The sequence below is a fragment of the Tenrec ecaudatus genome, chromosome 2, assembly GCF_050624435.1.
Source record: "Tenrec ecaudatus isolate mTenEca1 chromosome 2, mTenEca1.hap1, whole genome shotgun sequence".
Lineage (NCBI taxonomy): Eukaryota > Metazoa > Chordata > Mammalia > Afrosoricida > Tenrecidae > Tenrec > Tenrec ecaudatus.
The window spans coordinates 2,828,678-2,848,323 of record NC_134531.1 but is presented as its reverse complement, the minus strand read 5'-3'; the positions used below and the strand labels follow the sequence as shown (position 1 = coordinate 2,848,323).

General features: G+C 55.1%; 1 protein-coding gene and 1 pseudogene across 2 annotated transcripts; both read left to right on the top strand.

Annotated features, from left to right (window-relative positions):
• Window positions 1-29: 29 nt before the first annotated feature.
• Window positions 30-15,311, top strand: SDHA (succinate dehydrogenase complex flavoprotein subunit A). 2 transcript variants are annotated; one of them, XM_075540846.1, is made up of 15 exons: window positions 30-186; window positions 5,169-5,255; window positions 5,723-5,884; window positions 6,126-6,269; window positions 6,638-6,802; window positions 7,409-7,557; window positions 8,500-8,624; window positions 9,658-9,826; window positions 10,224-10,419; window positions 10,929-11,100; window positions 11,558-11,676; window positions 13,114-13,225; window positions 13,379-13,509; window positions 14,122-14,235; window positions 14,989-15,311. In XM_075540846.1, the coding sequence occupies exons 1-15, from the start codon at window positions 124-126 to the stop codon at window positions 15,073-15,075; spliced, it is 1,995 nt and encodes a 664-aa protein (XP_075396961.1). In that variant the 5' UTR covers window positions 30-123; the 3' UTR covers window positions 15,076-15,311. The 2 variants fall into 2 exon arrangements, with proteins under 2 accessions (XP_075396961.1, XP_075396960.1); XM_075540845.1 differs by lacking the exon at window positions 30-186 and adding an exon at window positions 1,860-1,889.
• Window positions 15,312-17,613: 2,302 nt separating this feature from the next.
• LOC142439257 (mitochondrial glutathione transporter SLC25A39 pseudogene) lies at window positions 17,614-18,562 on the top strand (annotated as a pseudogene).
• Window positions 18,563-19,646: the final 1,084 nt, after the last annotated feature.

Sequence of the window (19,646 nt, the reverse complement as noted above, 5' to 3'; positions counted from 1 at the left end):
GCCCTAGGCGCGGTGCGGTGCGCAGGCGCGGTGCCCCCGACGCGGTCCCACGCCCCGGGCGAGGCGCGGTGCGCAGGCGCAGTCCGCCGCGGAGGCTGGCGGGAGCGGCGACGGTGGGCAGACATGTCGGGGGTCCAGGTCTTGTCTCGGCTGCTTCGCGCTCGGCGCCAGGCGCTGACTTGGGCGGTGAGTCGATACAGCGGGCGGGACGGGTGAGGGTCAAAGGCCAGCAGCTGTGACTGGACAACCCTCACAGAGCGGAACCCAGTCCCCGCACCCACTGGACCCCGCGCCCACCACCTGGTGTTGGGAGGTGGCGGGGAGGGTCTGCGGGAGCCGGGCGGGGAGCGGTTGGGGGCCCGGAGCCCAGCGGAGTCCGTGCGGAGCGCGGGTTGCTGCGTCCCGGTGAAGGTCACGCGTCCGCGGGCCGTCCAGGCAACTACACGCACACGCGCGCGCGCCTGGGCCGGGGGTCAACCCACGGGCCACAGTCGGTCCCTTCTCAACTGGCAGGGGTGACCCAGGGAAACCGTCTGCCCAAGGTCACGGGCAGGAGGCGGCCCCGCCGGCGCAAGGACGCCCTTCGTCCTCAGGAGGGGACGTTACCGCCGGCCGCCGAATGGGGGACTCGAGTGGGTTGGCGGCCGCGTCGCAGTGCACACGCCCGCCGTTGTCCAGAGCCGACTGCGAGCTTTTGGCTGAAGGCCTAGCACACCTCCCTCGAGCGAGCTTTTGGCTGCAGGCCTAGCACACCTCCCCCACAGGCGCAACTTTCTTCGCTTTGTAAAACGGTTTGTAAGACCGCTTTCTGCTGTATAAAAACTTCAGGGGGAATCAGCCGAGAGCTACGGGCTACTACTGCTTTACTCGCTGTCGGGCTCTAAGCCCTCCCACCTGTTCGTGGTGTAAAACTCCAAACACTGCCTGCTGTGCAGCCGATTCTGACTGACGGTGACCCTGAAGGACAGAGTAGAACCGTGACCGACCGAGGGTGTCGGTGGCAGTAACGGTTTTAGAGAAACTCTTTACACGAGTCCTGGTGGCATAGTGGTTACCCGCTGGGCAGCTAAATGCAAGGTCAGCAGTTTGGAACCACCAGGCTGCTCCAAGGGAGAAAGAAGAGGCAAAGTCTTCCCAGGGGCAAGCTGCTTGCTTTTTCTCCCAGGAGCAGCTAGGTGAGTTCCACAAGCAACCGTCTCTTCGCTGAGCCCTGAGCACTTAACCCTTGCCCCTCCACAGCTCCTGTTGCACTGGTTCCAGCCAAAACCATCAAATGAATATCTACTCAGGGCAGTCTTGTTGAGGCTGCCAAGGGTGACTGATCACAGCAGACAGCCCAACTCTTAGCCCACTGCACCATGAGAGTTGGGTGGTTGTAAACAAGATCACAAGTTTGAGCCAGGAAGTACCCCTGGGTGTTGAACAGTTGTTCAGACTGATGACAGGAGTCCTGGTGGCACCGTGGGCTAGGGGGCAGTTCTAACGCACCAGCCCTCTTGCAGGAGAAAGCTGAGGCTGGTTGATCCCCCTCACAGGGCTGTGGGGTTGGGTTTTGTTGTTATCTTGATAATCAAAACAAACTGCTGACTCATAGGGACCCCCTGTTGGCTTCTGAGACCATTGGCTGTTGACCTGAGCCCAGTCTCTCTCTCTCAAGGAGCTGCTTCCTGTTTCAAACTGCTGACTATGAATATCGCACCCCAACGTATAACCATTAAAAATTAATTCTGTCCCGAGGAAACCCATTTATTGGAGTTTGAGTTTGACTCTTGCTGCTGAAGAAGCATCGATTACGCAGAAACCAGAAGACAAATGAGATGAAAGGAAGGCAGTGGGCTTGGTGTAGCCAATTCAGCAATGACCACAGAACGCAGATGACCTGGATAGGTGTGCGTGTTTGGTTCACAGAGAATTTTTTGGAATCTCATTTTGATCAGTCTTGTCAGCAATGTTTCCAGGTCCCTCTACTGTCAAGTTAAAATGATCCATCCCATGCGGTGGTTTCCTTTCCCTTGCCCCTAGGCCCTGACAGGGTTTGTAAACTGTTGTCCACTGGTCCAGGAAGGGGAAAGTGGAACTAGGAAAGCAGCCAGCTCACTTTCTGGTGGTCTGCTGCAATGTACCATGGAGTCGGTTTTGACTCAGTGACCCGACGAACAACAGAATCCTACTTGACGGGTCCTGCACCATCCTCTTGATTGTTATGCTGTGCCCATTGTTGCAGCCTCTGTGTCAGTCCGTCTTATCACGGCCTTCCCCTATTTTGCTGCCCCTCTATTTTACCGAGCCTGATGTCCTTCTCCAGGGACTGGTCTCTTCTGACAATATGTCCAAAGTACATGAGGTGCAATCTCGCCATCCTTTCCTTTAAGGCACATTCTGGCTGTACTTCTTCCAAGACAGATTGATTTGTATTTTTGCAGTCCATGGTACTTTGAATATTCTTCGCCAGCACCATTGTTCAAATGTATCAATAACAAAGATGTCGTTTTATACGCCTGTTTCTCTAATGGCTGGCTCTGGATGTTTCCCTGCTGTACCTAGAATTACATTTTCATAGTCATGCCTTGTTTGGCTCCTCAGGATGGGTCTAATGCCAGTGTCACACAAGTCTACCCACTCCCCTGCAGGGCTCTGGGACTAGGGAAAGTACAGCCGGCATCTGGCGTCGGAAGGGGAATCCCCAATGGATTCACCCCTGAGATGGAGATTCTCAGTGAGAGTAATGCTGGTCTCCCGCCTCCTGTGTGATAAGTGTTCCCTGAGGGGACCTGTGAAACCTTTGTAGTTGGGGCTGGGTGACTGTGTGAAATGTATTTTTTAAAGTATAGTTCTTAATAAAAATTACTATACATCTATAAGGGGTCTTCCAAAAAGTTCCTGGAAAGTTGGAATCCAAAAATTATGGGTGTTTTGCACAAGCGTTTGAAGCCCCCTTATATATACTCACCTCCAACTCTAGAATTCTACCATTGAGTTGACTGACAGGGTGGCCTTATAGGCCAGGGTTTCAGAGGCTGCACATCTGTGCAGGAGCAGACAACCTCAGCCTTCCCCTCAGTGGCAGGGGGCTCCAGGGCTGACCTGGCAGGTAGCCGCTCTCACTGCGTCGCCCACCAGCAGGGCTCAAGAGCGTTTTGTTTTAATGAGCTAGCTAGTGCAGAAGGCTTTGTAACTGAAAGGAACGCTCTCCGCCCCTTTGGCCAGCTGCGTGTATGCACGCACATGTCACAGGGGCGGTTCTGCCTGTGCGTGGGGTTGGCCTGACATTGAGCTGTCATGCAGTTGCACTCCTTTCACTTGCTGATCTATGAGGTTTAGTTCACTGGCACCCCACTGCCCCTTTCCCTCTGCAGCTTAGTTGTGCAGTTGTTTCAGGTCCTTCTTGGTTACTTCCGTCCTTCTAAATCTCATTCTCACAATCTAGTTTCTTGTTTGAGACTTCCTCTGCTGTGTGTGTGTTTAGGGGGGTGGTCTGCTTGCCTCACTGTGCTTTCCTCTCACCTGTGCCGTCAAGCTCCCAAAGTCAGTGGTGTGTCCATTCTGTGTAGCCCAGCTGTACTCCCTTCTCTTTAATTTGTGTGAAGGCTGCAGCATGGGCTCAAGCAGAACAGTTGTGAGGATGGCACGGGGGGCTCCTGTGCTCCCAACAACAGCAAAGGGTCTCAGGAGGCAAGGGAAGGGAAGTTGACAGGTGCAGCCTGCCCCCATCACAAGCAGGGTCAGCAGTGCTTTGGGATGCTGCCTCAGGTAGGGGTCCTCATTCACCACGTTACCCTCCTAGAAAATGCTTGGTTGTTTCCCCTCTGCAAACTGGCTAGTTCATTTCACAAAGGACACAAGCTCTTCAATGTCTAAAATTAAAGCAAAAGTTCTTGTTGGGCGTCACTGAGGGTGTAGCTAGAGCTTTCAGTAAAGCGGGTGCCCTTCTCAAGCACGTGCATTCGTGTGTTTTCTGAACAGGAATACGTGACAGGAGAAGCCAGTTCCTGGTACCTCTGTCTGTGTCCCGTGCCACTCTGCTGTTAGAGGCCCTGGAGGGGCTGTGGGATGAGCATAGGGCTGGCGGTTCAAACCCACCAGCCACTCCTGGGGAGGAAGAGGAGGCTGATGACCCAGTAAAGCCACCTCACCGCCTGCAGCCTTCTGTAGGATGCTGAGAATCCATTCGATGGCCGTGGGTGGCACAAAACAAGTCAGTTGTAGAAGTTGCATTGCGTGTTCATATATGTTCTTTGGGGGTTGTTGTTACCCTATAACGATGCTGTATTTCTTAAAACTTCTAATATCATTGGTGCTAAACTTAGTGGCTTAGTTCTTTATTAATTTTTTTGCAATTACCTTAAGGATTTTTTTTAAGACCTTAATACTTTTTAATTCACTTTCCAAAAGAAAACATGAAATTGGCTTTTTATTTAAAACAAACCCGACACACTGCCCCTGAGCCCTTTGCAGCCTGGCAGGCCCCAGGGGAGCTGCGGGGTCCCTTTTAAAAGCCTGTTCTAGTGGGAACCAACTGCCACGTTGTGCTCCATGCAGCAGCTTGTGGGTTTGAACTGCCAACCCCAGCTCCACAGGGAGATAGATGCAAGAGGGAGTCTGCCGTTTACAACTGGACTTGAATCTAAGACAAGTTGAATGTGGCTGAGAACTTCCCTGACTCCCCTTTCCCTTCTTATTCCCACTCATTCTCAAGCCCCAAACCCCCTTCTCACTCCCTCTCACCCCTCACTTACACAGTAGAACTGCCCCTGTGGGTTTCCGAGACTATAACAGTAGAAGGCCACATCCTTTGGAGCACCTGGTGGTTTCAGCTGGCCTTTTAGTCTGCCCCCAGGCCTCCTGCAGCAGCGCCTAGGTGTAGGGAAAGCCAGTGGAGGCTGAGTGACACTATCCAGGGTGCGGAGGGGCGGGTGAGGTTGCTAGTGAACAAGCCTTAATTAGCTGGTGCTTGTGTTTTCCTTTCATTTCACTGTGGACATAATAAAGGAGCTCTGGTGGCCTAGTGGCTTACAGGTTGGCCTGCTAACCACAAGTTCAACGGTTCAAAACTACCAGGAGAAAGATGGCTTTTTTCTGGCAATTCTGTCCTGCAGTGCAGTGTGAGTGGGCTTCACCTGGCCGGCAGTGCAGGTGGAGGCTGTTGTAAGTGCTTCTTTGTCTTACAGGGCCCTGCAGTCGCCCAGACCGGGGCGCGCAACTTTCACTTCAAGGTGGACGGGAACAAAAGAGCCTCTGCGAAGGTTTCCGACTCGGTAGGTCTTTTGCCAGCTGTTCTGTGGGAAGAGCTGGAGAGGCGTGGCAGGCAGGCAGGTTGGAGCCCTGCTGTTCCCTGTGCTTCACTGCAGCACATGTCCCTGATGGTGCCCAAGGTCACCTTCATGGGAGCAGATCACCAGGGCCTCCTTCCACCACCAGCCCCCAGGTAGCAACCTGTGGTCAGAGGAGAAAATAGCCAAGGCTTGTTGCTGGAAGCTCGTCTGTGCCTGTGGGGCAGATTTAAATTTCAGGCACTTAAGCAACAAGTGGACAGGATAGGGGAGCAGTGCTCTTGACCTGCCGCCTGGGTGACGCCTCTACCCCAGGGCTCCTGTGTCCCTGCGCTGGCCCTCTGCCATCCTGCTCTCGCAGGGGGTGGGGGGACAGGAGCGGGGGTGATCCTTGGTGCATACCCTGCTGCTCAGCCAAGCCAGTGGTTGATGGATGGGTTTTCCTTGCTCAGATTTCGACTCAGTATCCTGTTGTGGATCATGAATTTGATGCAGTGGTGGTTGGCGCCGGAGGGGCTGGGCTGCGTGCTGCCTTTGGCCTCTCAGAAGCAGGGTTCAATACCGCCTGCATCACAAAGCTCTTCCCGACCAGGTCCCACACTGTGGCGGCCCAGGTAAGGAAGGGACCTGCCCCTGGAGGCAGCCTCAGCCCCTGCCCGTGCAGTGCCGGGTAGTGCGTACTTAGTCTCCTGGACAGACCCGAGACTGAGAGACTGGACGCTGTGGCCGAGGCCCCAGCTTATGCGGCGGGTCCAGGGTTGGTGTACAAATGTCACCTGCCCCTCTGCATCCGGCGGGATCTGCACAGTGCCCAGGGGCTGCTACTCCCTGTGCCCTGGCTGCTCTCTCCTCCAGGGGGGCATCAATGCTGCTCTGGGCAACATGGAGGAGGACAACTGGAGGTGGCATTTCTACGACACCGTAAAGGGCTCTGACTGGCTGGGCGACCAGGACGCCATCCACTACATGACGGAGCAGGCGCCTGCCTCTGTGGTTGAGGTAACTTGTTGCATGAGGCCTGGAGAGGGGAGGGGACCCTGGGGGTCTAGTGAGATGGCGGGGGGGGGGGGGGGAGGGAGGGGGCGGGCCGGGCGGAGGATCTGGGCCTGGGGACAAAGACCAGTATGGCCGCCCACCAAAAGGGGGCATGAGCCGGTGTCGGAAGGTTGTTTTTCCCTTCGTGGGTTCCTGAAATAACTGTAAGCAGCTGTTTCTTTTCTCGTTGCTGATGTTTTCGGTTAACACAGTGGCCCGCTCTGGGTGTGTGTGCTGCGGGGAGTTGTTGGCTGTGGTTCGGCCACGGGTCTCCTGGCTCCTGCAGCGAGGGCTCTCCCTTTCTCTCTCCCTCCCTCTGCTGTGTTTAACAGCTAGAAAACTACGGCATGCCATTCAGCAGAACTGAAGACGGGAGGATTTATCAGCGGGCGTTTGGCGGGCAGAGCCTCAAATTTGGGAAGGGTGGACAGGCCCACCGCTGCTGCTGTGTGGCTGACCGGACCGGCCACTCCCTGCTGCACACGCTGTATGGCCGGGTGAGGCGGTGGGCGCCTGAGTGGGCGGACCTGGTGGGTTCCTTTGATAAGTGTTGGAGGACAGATGGGCAACTGCGAGCCCTGGTCTTGGGCTCGGGACATCAGAGCAACTAGCTTCAGGCCCATCGCCCCTGAGCTCTGTCTGCATGCTGGGCCAGGGCCCCGGGCAGCCCTCACTGATGTGCTGGCCTGGCCTGGGTCACTGCTTTGCAAGTCAGGTGACAATGGCTGCCTGCCCTAGTGCTGGGACACATGCAGGTGGTCTGCCTGGGGACGGGGCTGCCCTGACCAGAGTCTGGCTGAGGTGATCTCATACACAGTGGTGGGTGTGTCCTGTGCCACACAGCACAGCACAGGCCTGTAGGCAGCAGACCAGGTATCCAGCATCAGGAGCAGAGGCCCTGCAGCCTGCTTGCTGCGTGTGCACATTCCCACCACTAAGCCCCAGGTGCCTTCTCTGCTGGACAAGTGCCCTCAGCACCGTGTCTGTGCTCCCAGGGCTGCAGCACTGAACCTGGCCTGCACTCCTCCATCCCTGGTTGTAGCATGTCATCAGGCAGCCCACCTCCTGGGTCACATTGAGAGGGCCTGGGTCTCTTCCTCCAGTCCCTGAGGTATGACACCAGCTACTTTGTGGAATATTTTGCCCTGGACCTTCTGATGGAGAACGGCGAGTGCCGGGGTGTCATCGCCCTGTGCATAGAGGACGGCACCATCCATCGCATCCGCGCCAAGAACACCGTCATTGCCACCGGGTAAGGGCTGCGTCCTCGTCAGGAGTGCTGGGTTTCCAGATGGCTTTGCTCCACGTCGGGTGGTGTATTACAGGGCAGCCGGTAAGATGCCAAGCATGGGCACTGCCTTGTAGAGGGGGTGAGCTTGCCTGGCTCTGGTCCCTTGTATGTAAAGAGGACAGCAGAGCCCCTGACCTGGTGGGGATGGGCACACTGGGGCCTCATTGGGTTTGGTGGTGGTCCTCAGCCTGGGTCAGAGGAGGTGCCTGGCCCAACCCGTGTGGATACCCAAGGTTCTGGAAGCCTGTGTTCGTACTCCTGCTGCCTGCTCCCATGGTGAAAGTTGGCAACCCTGTTGGCACGCTGGCTTAGTTCTCAAGGGCAGTAAGAACAGAAGGGCCCTGGGGGGTGGCTTTCACAGTTCAGGAGACTAGAGGTCCAGATCCAGATTGACTCAGCTCTGCAGAAAGGCCAAAGTAGTCTTGTTAACAACTTCTACTTCTGGGCATCTTTCTGTGACTGGACGTCAGTCTTCCTCAGGGTCTAGGAGTTTCTCAGCACCGGGACTGCAGTGCTCTGAGGGCCCGCTGATCTCCACTGCCTTCTGTAATCTTTCTTATCTCAGAAGAGGTTGTCTCATGATATGCCTCCTCCTGTAGGGCTGCATCCAGCCTCATTGCCATCGTAGAGATTTGGATTTACAGAACTTGGAGCAATTATTTCACTTACCCAAACAGAAGACAGTCACATAGCAATGCAGATTGGGGCCTGGCTATGCTGTGTTCATGTATTCATTAGGAACAGTTTAATCCAGAGCGCTGTGTGTGGTCATTCAGATTGGTGAAACCCAGGAGGACCTCTAGCCCCTCCCCCAGAGCAAGGTCACTGCAGACCCTCCCTCCTCTGGGGCACACATGCAGGTGGCTGTGCCCAGGGACATGCTGACAGCTGAGTGTCTTCCAGGGGTTATGGACGAACGTACTTCAGCTGCACATCCGCCCACACCAGCACGGGCGATGGGACCGGCATGGTTACCCGAGCAGGCCTGCCCTGCCAGGACTTGGAGTTTGTCCAGTTCCACCCCACAGGTACGAGCAGCGTTCTGACACCTTCCTCCTCGACCCTCACCGGCCCTCTCAGAGCACTTCTTACATACCAGCCACTCCCCAGACCCACAGCTGGACGGGGCCCTGGCCACAGGGCTGACACGCACTTCTCCGTGTCCATTGCACTCCCCTCCTGAGGCCTCCCGTGGTGGCGTCTTTCTTGCTGGTGGCTTAGTGGGCTCTCCTTGTGGTTGAAAGGTCTTTTATCCTTTCCTCCCTTGAGACCCCGTCAAAAGCAGTGTGGTAGCGTGGGTGGACTGGAGAAACAAGTGCATAAACACGTGTGTGTAAGGAAGAGGTTTATGTGCAAGAGCAGTTGAACATCCAGAAAGCATCCTATCCCAGTCCAAGCCCATAAGTTTGACATTAGCCCATATGTCCGATATCAATCTATAAAGCCCTTTTCAGACTCACGAGACACAACAAGATGATCACAGGCCAGTGGGTAGAAAGCCTTTAGATCCAGTGGTGTTGTAAGCATCTCAGTGCTGGCAGGGGTCTCTACGTAGTTTCTCCAGCTCCCAGGGCGCAGCACCATGTGTCTTGTTAATGGAACGTCTTCTCAGGGAGTGAGCTGAGAGAGAAGTGTCTCCTGCCTCCAAGGAGGAAAATCCAGATTTCCCATAATTTTCAGGAGGCCATGCCCACAGAGACCTCACTGACTAGACTCCACCCCTTCACTCTTAATCCTCAAGTTGACAAGCAATTATGTAACTACCACAAACAGTCAAGTCCTGGCCAACTCCCTGCACCCTGTGGAACTGCTCCGTAGGATTTCCAAGGATGGAAGACCTCCTGGAGCAGGCAGCCTTGACTTCCTCCCCTAGAGGCGCTGGTGGGTTTGAACCACTGGCCTTTGAGTTTCTGGCCTAGTACTTAACTCACTACTCTACTGGGGCTCCAGTGTGGAGTGGTGGACCCTCTATGCCTAGAATTACCTTAAGGAGGGCGCTGGACATTTGGGTTACAGCTAACTTGGCCGTAACTTAGCTTGTATTTCCTTGGACCTTTGCAGGCATCTACGGGGCTGGCTGTCTGATCACGGAAGGGTGCCGTGGCGAGGGGGGCATCCTTATCAACAGCCAGGGTGAACGGTTCATGGAGAGGTACGCTCCTGTCGCTAAGGACCTGGCATCCAGAGACGTCGTCTCTCGCTCCATGACCCTGGAAATCCGGGAAGGCAGGTTTGTATGATTGTGCTGCAAAGATGTCATTTCACACACACACGGGCGCTGACACATGCAAGTGCAGCAGGCTCTGTTAAGACGTATTTATGAAGAATCTCTGAAGACCTGCAGTCTCAGAATTCAAACCAGTGTGCTGGAAATGACCTGCACACGTGTGGCCTGTGATGTGCATGTGTAGTAGAGGCAGGAGTACCCCCGGGGCTGTGTGGGGCCCAGCTCCCTGTGGACTGGCTCCAGCATGGCCTGTGGGTGTCCCTTAGGGGGTCTGTGTGTTGATAGAAAAGGTGCAGGACTGTGATGGCCTCAGACTCTGGACTTGTAGGGATGTGGCCTCCCCCAAGTGGCCACACCTGAAGAACCTGACATGGAAGTCATATCCTCCCTTTTCTGCCAGGGGCTGTGGTCCCGAGAAGGACCATGTCTACCTGCAGCTGCACCACCTGCCCCCCGAGCAGTTGGCCACACGCCTGCCAGGCATCTCTGAGACAGCCATGATCTTCGCGGGCGTGGACGTCAACAAGGAGCCCATCCCGGTGCTGCCCACAGTGCACTACAACATGGGTGGCATCCCCACTAACTTCCGGGGCCAGGTAACTTGAGGGGAGGGCCTCCAATCCAGGTCAGGTGATGTGGGGGCAACTTCCACTAGGGCCGAGTGTGTCCCGCTCGGTGTACACCAGGGCACTCCTTGGAGAGAGCCATGGCGGAGGGCAGAGTGGTGTGGGTGGTCCTCGGCCCACTGTTCTTTGCTTGGTACCCTTGGTGTGCAGTCAGAGGACCTGCTGTTCACAGGTACTTCCCGTTTAGGATCCTGACCTGGTGGAGGGGCATCAGGACAGTCCCAGCCCTTGCAGAGGTCACCACCCAAGAGCCGCTGACCAGCACCTTGCAGGAGGCGGGGAGTGGGAGCTGGCTGTGCTAGAATTTGGGCCGAGGGCCAGAGCGGGGAAGCTGGCTCAGGAAGGCAGCCACAGGTGGCAGCGTCCCGAGAGGCCGGAGAGGAGTGGGGCTGGGAGCTTGGGAGGGCAGACCCAAGTATACATCCCCCAGAGACAGACCCCGACCCAGTGACATCTCGCCCCAACTGTCCTTGGCACAGGTTCTGAAGCATGTGAATGGCCAGGACCAGGTGGTGCCCGGCCTGTACGCCTGTGGGGAGGCCGCCTGTGCTTCGGTGCACGGTGCCAACCGCCTTGGGGCAAACTCTCTACTGGACCTGGTCGTCTTTGGCCGAGCCTGCGCTCTCAGTATCGCCGAGTCCTGCAAGCCAGGTACGTACTGCTCCCAGGGCAGAGGTTTCCACTCCACAGAAGACTGCTAGTAGTCTCCACGGCTGCTCTCTTCTTCCCGCCTCTGTCTTCTGACGGGGAGCCTAGAGCTGGCCCACCCCCTCAGTAGGTCAGACACTTGATTTGCATAGTCTAGCGACCAGTCCCTGCTAGGAACCACCAAACCCAGGGCAGGCTGCAGTCTAGGATCAGACACCAGTCTCCAACCACAACCACAGGTGGTTTGCAGCTCTCCATCAAGCAGCCAGCAGCAGGCCCTCAGGGTAGAGAACCAGCAGCGGCTGAGGGGGGACCTCTGAGGCTCCCACCGTGGTGGGCGCTCGCTGCCATCTGCCCTCCTCACTTCATGGCCTGCTACACACTTGTCACCCAGGATCCTCTGGTTAGCTCGCGTCTGCTCCCCAAACCTTCAAACTGGCTTTGTTTTGTTTTGAATTAGGAGACAAAGTTCCCCCGATTAAGTCGAATGCTGGTGAGGAGTCTGTGATGAACCTGGACAGGCTGAGGTTTGCAGATGGAAGCATTCGGACATCCGAGCTGCGGCTGACCATGCAGAAGGTGAGGCCCGGATGCAGCTGCTCCGGAATGAGACCACCTGCATGGGCAGATGCCAGCCCTACCCATACCAGGCCAGAGCTTCTGGTGCTCCAGCCCCCTTGTACCTGTCTGCTACAGGAGTAGGCGCAGGCTGGCCAAAAGGGGTTCCCCAGGAGCCTGGCACAAGCCTGAGGATAGACGCGGGGTATTTCAGCTCCTAGCAACTGGGTGTCTTTAAACAGCCCTCAGAAGCTCAGGGGTCGAAAAGTGGCCCCAGCATCTTGGGCATCTTTGACCAGCAGCGCTGCACGTGGCCACCAGCCTCTCTTGGTTTGGGGTCACCCAGAGTGGCTGGTTGGGCTGTGGCCCTACGTTTTTAACTCCTGTGTGCATGGACGGCCACTCTAGCTCGTGGCTCCTGCTGGGGGTAACAACAGGCTTAGCTTAGTAGAAGTGTGTAAAACAGAAAAGGTCTTCGATGAGCAGACAGGAGTTCTGGTGGCGCTGTGGGCTAGGTGCTGGGCAGCTGACTGCAAGGACAGCGGTTCAAACGCCCAGCCACTCTGTGGTAGAAAGAGGGGGCTGTCTAGGCCCAGATAGAGTTTCCCAGCGGTTGGGTTTGGTTCATTGTGTACTGGAGCAGTCTGTTGAGGGCGGTGTGTGCCCAAAAGGTGGCTCGGCCCACCCTCCTGCTCAGCCTGCCGCTGCGTCTGGTCACCTGCTCACCTGTATCAGGGATCTTAGGAAGCCACCAGGGCATCTGGGCGGGAGGGAGGCAGCCAGGCCCACAGCAGCTCTTCCTGAGGTAAGGTAAACAGGAGGCTCTGCCCCAGGCCTGGTTAGGGCTAGCTGGCCGGGCGACCTGCCCTTTGATGCCAGACTGCCTGATGTGCGCTTGGGCCTCTAGGATTTCCATCACCCTCTGCAGTGGATCCTTCTGACGGTCAATTAGCTGCACACTCCAGGGTGGCCTGGATCTGCGTGGGGGTCTGCTGGTTCTTCAGTGGCTGCACCTCCTGAGCCTGGTGCCAGCTGATGGGGGGAGTGGGTGCCCAGGCGGCCCTTGTTGCTTGCCTGGCCAGTGGCAGTGCTTTCTGTTGGACGTCTCAGTGTTCTGCCTCACAGGGTGGGCATCTTTGTAGACACACCTGCCCCCAACAGGAGCATAGACGGTCTCACAGAGCTTTGTGTAGTCAGAGTACACCTCTCCCCATTAAGTCTTTTCTGACTCCATGCCTCTGTAGGGTGTGCAAGGCCACACACCTTTATGAGAGTAGATGGCTTCTTTGTCCCACCCAGTGCTGCTGGGTTTGAACCGCTGACCTTGCCGTTCACAGTCCAAGGTTTACCTACAGCGCTGCCAGTTGTCTGTTGTCTCCGTTTTCTGCGTGAGGCACATCGTGTTTATTTACCGCTGGAGAAAGGGGTGCATGCTGGTGACATCATTCTCTGTTGCAGTCCATGCAGAGCCACGCGGCCGTGTTCCGGCTGGGCAGCGTGCTGCAGGAGGGTTGTGAGAAGATCAGCAAGCTCTACGGGGACCTGCAGCATCTCAAGACCTTCGATAGGGGTGAGCAGGGGCCCAGGCAGGGGGAGGGTGGGCAGCAGCAAAGGACACCCCTGCTGTAAGTTGCCTGACCTCCCGGCGAGTCTCCTGGGTGTGCACAGCTTGCCCACCCACCCCTCAATGTGTCTCTGTGTGCGCGTGTGCGTGCACGCCCAGGGATGGTCTGGAACACCGACCTGGTGGAGACCCTGGAGCTGCAGAACCTGATGCTGTGCGCACTGCAGACCATCTATGGGGCAGAGGCCCGAAAGGAGTCCCGCGGCGCCCACGCCAGGGAGGACTACAAGGTAGGTGGAGGGCCTGGCACCACCCGTCCCCTCCCCCTCAGCACTGCCCATCCAGTCTCCCCGAGGCCCTGTGTGTCCCCATCTAGCACTGCCTGTCTGTGCCCCCTGGGATCATGTGACCCACCTGCCACTGCCTATCCCCTCCCCTGGGCACCACATGTCCCCAGGGTCTGGCACTACGGATGCTGTCACGATTTGAATGTACATTGTTGGGCCCTGCCCCGCTGCCAGGACTGAGGACATTGTGGGGACGAGGACATTGTGGGGGCCGCTTCCTCTTCTCTAGAAAGCGCGCTGCCTTGTGCGTGGGCTCATGGCCTGCAGTGCTGAGTCTGCCTGCTTGCTGTCCCTCCTGAGGAATGTTTTAGTGGCACGGGTGGTTAAGAGACTGGTCTGGCTTGTGTTTGGTAGGAATAGTCGTGGGCCTGGGTTGTGGACCAGGATGTTTGGAGAGTGGAGCCTGTGGGCTTTGGGGAACAAGACCATCTGGGGTCGCCGATGTAGGGAGGCCAGCCCTGGAGGCTCTCCAGTCTGGTGCGTCCTGGGAAGAACCGGCCCCGACAGGCAGCAGGCGGGGCTCTTTCTGAGGCGTGTGGCCGTCTCTGCCTTCAGGTGCGGGTGGATGAGTACGATTACTCGAAGCCCGTCCAAGGGCAGCAGAAGAAGCCATTCGCCGAGCACTGGAGGAAGCACACCCTCTCCTACGTCGATGTCAAGACTGGGAAGGTAGGAGGGAGCTGTGCTCCGTGATGGCCCCGCCTGCCAGCTCTGGGGTGACTCCAAGGGGGAGGCAGCCGGTGGGTCTTGGTGCAGGCCTCGGGGTAGCCTGTCAGGGGCAGTGTTGTCATCACGTATCCAGCCAGCAGTGACCTGTGCCCTCGGGGTTTCCCGGGAGGTTTTCTGGGGTGACTGTGTGTTCATTAGGAAAACACAAAATACACACAGTAAGAGGAACATGGGTTTTGTCGTCCAGCTGCCAGCAGCAAGGCATTCTTATTTGGGGATCTTTTTCCCCTCAAGTTTTATATGAAAGGAGGCTTCAAAAAGTGGGGAAATGAAATTAGAATGATTCTTAGCACTCTTAGAAGCCCTCTCTTCTCTGCGGAGTTTGGCTTTGTGAGTATATGTGTACGTGTGTGAATATCTACCTGCAAGTGAAACTTAGTAGCAGGTAGCCTTGGAAACATGCAGCAGGGCTGTAGGGAAGTGCCCCTTAGGTCCGGAAGGCGCTGGGACGATGACCCTCTGAGCGGGCTGCTGCACAGCTGTGCACCTTTACTTGGTTCCCATCAGTCACTGGCCAGCCCTGGGTGGCATGTTTAAATTATTTTCAAATTTCTGTTACTAAAATGACTCCCCTGGGAATCCTGTGGAGTGCCCGCCTACTAAGCCTCCGCTCCAGAGTTGTCTGCCAGAAGTGGGGCGGGAGGTGGCTCTGCCTGCCTGCCTGCTAAGGTGTGTCCGGCTTGTGCTTTCCAGGTCACTCTGCAGTACAGACCCGTGATTGACAAAACGCTGGACGAGACTGACTGTGCCACCGTGCCCCCCGCTATTCGCTCCTACTAGTGAGGGCTGAGGCTCCGGAAACCCGCTCGTGTAATTATGTATGATATCTCATGGTCCTTGTGCACACAGTTCTTTAGCCTTCTGGAAGTTTGTCAGTAAGGACTAACAGGTGAATCGGTTATCTGCCCAGTGGCCAGCAGCTTGCCAGGAAGAATTAAGCTGACCTCTGTCCTTTGCTTTTTTCTTACGGAATAGTAAAAGTGGCATAATTCTTCAATAAAACCTAAATGAACAAACTCATCTTTCTGGGTCCACTTAAAATCGTGGCGTTTATTGTTGCTTTGAATTACCATTTTACTGTATTACACTGAAATAGAAATTTTGTCTTTTTTTGGTTGTTTTTTAAGTAAATGAATTTGGCATCTGGTAGCAAAATGAAAAGACTGCATTTCTTCATGTTTCTAGTAAGCACATAGTTTAATAAATGGACATTAGTTCAGAACTATTTTAATAACCAAACAATAAATGAAACATAATGGGGTAAATGAATTTACTTTTAGGCTGTTGTGTTAGGAAATAAATCCATAGACACACATATGTATCTAGGATACAGTTTTATATAAAGGGTAATTGTACATTAAGAAAACAGCCCAGTCCAAGGCCATAAGTCTGCTATTAGCCCATATGTCCGATACCAGTCTATAAGGTCAGACTCACAAAACACATGCAATGGAGCTAAATGCAGGACAATCACACTAGTGGGTAGACAGTCTTTGGATCCAGTGTCACTGGAAACATCTTAGCACTGGCAGGGATCTCTGTGGCTTCTCTGGCTTCGAGGTCTGGTTGCCTCCATTTGGCTTGTCTTCTGCAATGTCTCCCAGGGAGTAGCAGAGACAGAGCGTGTCTTCCGCCTCCAAGGAGGAAGTCCCAGATTTCCCAAAATTCTTAGGAGAAAGCCATGCCCACAGAAGTCTCATTGGCTATATGCAGACTGACAGCCTAGACTCCACCCCTACACTCTTGATCCTTAAATTGACATCAGATTAGGTGACTGACACAGCTGTTCTTCTAGATTAAATTTTGCTTTAAACCATGTTTTTTTCCAAAGTTTTCCTTTCCACAGTCGTGTGTGAAGGTATTTCCGAATGTGCACTTGGGAAGAAAGCTCTTCCAAGTGCACGGATGTTGCAGACCTCAGATGTGAAGACCAGCGGGCAGTGGAGGACGGCGTGTCCTGCCCTGTGTCCAGAGACCACTGGTGTGTGCCCCACATTCAATACCCAGCATCGTGGTCGCCTTCAAGCGCCGGAGTTTCTCGTGGACATTTGTGCCAGGCCCTGGACTGAACTCTGGGAAATAGGGTGGAAGTTAGAATGAGGGTACCCATTTATTCAAAGCTGAGTGCGGGGCCAGAGAGCGTGAGTATGATCCGGAGCCTGTGCCTGCTGGTTGCCTTGACACGAGCAAGCACAGCAGAGCCGATTGTGGACTCCTGGCCGCGGAGAGCCGTGTGCACACGGCGTGGAGGCCAGTGAAGAGCTTTTCTACCTTTGTTCAGCAGTGAGCAACTAGAGAAACAGGGTCAGGGAGAAACTTGGTTGCTGGCTGAGTAAGATGCTGCTGTGGACCCACAACTGCCCTTACTGCTTGCTGACCCTGACTTGTAGTCACTTATTTGCTTCCCTTGCAAAACCCCATAACCATATAGTCTGTGAGTTCTGAGTGGCCATGAAAAAAGATTATGGAACCCAGCAAAGAAGTAGAGTGTCATGGGAGGAATGGTTGGTGTCACCATTGGAAGGAGGAGGGAGGGTGGAGGCATGTCTGGTCAACTAGGGTCACGGCTCCATCTGTGTGCCCTGCAGCCAGCTCCCAATGAACTACGTCTGCCTTCATGCAACCCCAAGCCTTGACTGCCCCAGTCCCTCTATGCCCCTTCCTCATCACCAGCCACTCACCCTGCTTTTGTGTCCAGCACATGGCCTTGGGCTGACAACCCTGCCATCCCAGGACTCGAGTGCAGGTGGTGTCCCCACACTCAGATGTCCTCTCCTTCCTCTGTCGTCCTCAACCTAGGACTTAGGCCACTGTGTCCGGCTCCCGCCCACCCCGTCAGTGTCCCTGTGCTGAGGCTTTCTTGTGATGATGGCCTCCATCAGAGGCCATAGGAAACCCCTCCCCATTCCCTTTCAGTAGAAGGACAGAGCAGATCCACGTTGATGGGGGTCTGGGGGAGAAGAGGTCCATTGATCCTCCCAAGGTCAAAGTCAAGACAGCAGTGGTTTCCAGTGCAAGCAACTGGAGGAAACATGACAAGCAACTGCCAGAATTCACGAACTCGGATGTGCCTTGGAAGAACATCCTGACGAATGAAACATAGAAATAACTTCCAACAAAAGGCGAGCACAAATCATTAGAACTAGACAACATTGTGAAAGAACGAAACAGCCAGAAACACTGGAATCAAGAATCAGTGATTGCAGTGGGGCGAGTGCCCGCAGACCATGCACGGCCAGTGGAGTCCCTATGGGCCCGCCTGGTTCCGGGTGCTGCGCTGAGCGAGCACCGGTCTAGAGTCAGGATGGAGACTACACGATGGCTGACCAGGACCCACGGGGCATTAGCCCCTCCGACAAATGGTGGCCTCGGGCGCTGGAGCAGTGGTCACCTCTCCATGACAACCCTGCAGTCTCAGCGCCCCTCAGTGGCCACCGAACTGAAGCCGCCCTCTAGACTCAAGCGGCTCCTACACCAGATGGAAGTGCCTCCTGTACTGCGTGGTGCCCTGGAGCCCTCTACCTGTGTTCACCGGCACCACGGATGCCTTTGTGAAGATTGTGCGGCACGAGGTGCCAGGACCCTGTGGGCTGGCCTCCCAGCCACCCTAGTGATGACTGTCGGCCACTGCCATCTACTTCACCTCCTATGACCAACTCAAGACCTTCCTGTGTGACCGGGCCTTGACCTCTGACCTCTATGCCCCATGGTGGCTGGCACTCTGGCCTGCTTGGGCACTGTGATTGTGGTCAGCCCCTTGGGGCGGGTGAGGACGAGGACGAAGCTACAGGCTCAGCATGTGTCCTATCGGGAGCTGGGTGCCTCTGCACGCCGCAGTGGCTAGGGGCTGCTGGCGCTCCCTGTGGCTGGGCTGGGGGCCCACTGCCCTTTGGGACATGCCCTTCTCAGCCCTGTATTGGTTCAACTACGAGCTGGTGAAGAGCTGACTGAGTGGGCCCAGGCCAAAGGACCAGACATCCGTGGGCATCAGCTTTGTGGCTGGAGGAATCCCAGCCCTCCTGACTGCCCTCGATGTGGTGAAGATGCAGCGCCAGGTCGCGCTGGGCACAGTGGAGGCTCTTGAGAGAGGCCACCACGGGTCGACTCCACCTGGCTGCTGCTGCGGAGGATCCAGGCCGAGTCAGGCAGGCTTCCTGCCCCAGTTCAAGGCCGCCCCTTCCTGTGCCATTATGATCAGCACTTACGAGTTCAACTTGGCAAAAGCTTCTTCCAGAAGCTCAATCACCACCGGCTGCCAGACCCTTGAAAGGGGCTCAGGGGCTCCCATCTCCTCAGGTGGGCTGTGGGCTAGAGACAGAAAATAGTCAATAAAATCTGAAGGGAGAACTTCCCTAACAAGTCAGAAGATAAAATAACTGCAGGAAGTCTCATAGAAGGCCAAATAGAATTAGCCCTAAAGGAAAATCCCCTTTCTATGTAATAATTAAATGTCCTAATGTTAAAGATAAGGCAACACTCCTGGGAGTGGCACAGCCACAAAAGAGCAATTACATACCAAGGTCAAGCCTGAAGAAGCCATTCAGGCAAGATGGCAATGGAATGAGGTAGCCTAAATGCTGGAAGAATTGCCAACCAAGAATTCTATATCCAGATAGAGAAATAGAAACATACAAATAAAAACTAAAGGAATTTTTTCTCTCCTTTTTTAAAACGTTTTATTAGGGGCTCATACAACTCATCACAATCCTACATACATCAGTTGTGTAAAGCACATCTGTACATTCATTGCCCTCATCATTTTCAAATCATTTGCTCTCCACTTAAGCTCTTGGCATCAGGTCCTCTTTTTTTTCCCCTCCCTCCCTGCCTCCCCTCATGAGCCCTTGATAATTTATAAATTATTATTTTGTCATATCTTGCCCTGTCCGACGTCTCCCTTCACCCCCTTTTCTGTTGTCTGTCCCCCAGGGAGGAAGTCACATGTAGATCCCTGTAATCGGTTCCCTCTTTCCAACCCACTCTCCCTCTACCCTCCCAGTATTGCCACTCACACCCCTGGCCCTGAAGGGATCATCCGCCCTGGATTCCCTGTGCCTCAAGCTCCTATCTGCACCAGTGTACATCCTCTGGTCTAGCCAGACTTGCAAGGTAGAATTCAGATCATGATAGTGGGGGAGGGGGAGAGGAAGCATTTAGGAACTAGAGAAAAACTATTCATCAGTGCTACATCGCACCCTGACTGACTCATCTCCCCAAACCCCTTTGCAAGGGGATCTCCAGTGGCCGACAAATGGGCTTTGGGTCTCCACTCTGCACTTCCCCCCTCATTATGGTAGGATTTTTTTTGTTCTGATGATGCCTTATTCCCGGATCCCTTCGACACCTTGTAA

Coding starts and splice junctions, on each gene's coding strand:
- SDHA (XM_075540846.1), top strand. CDS start 124: ATGTCGGGGGTCCAGGTCTTGTCTCGGCTGCTTCGCGCTCGGCGCCAG. Junction 6,270..6,637: donor CGCCTGCCTCTGTGGTTGAG/GTAACTTGTTGC, acceptor TGTGTTTAACAG/CTAGAAAACTACGGCATGCC. Junction 6,803..7,408: donor TGCACACGCTGTATGGCCGG/GTGAGGCGGTGG, acceptor CTCTTCCTCCAG/TCCCTGAGGTATGACACCAG.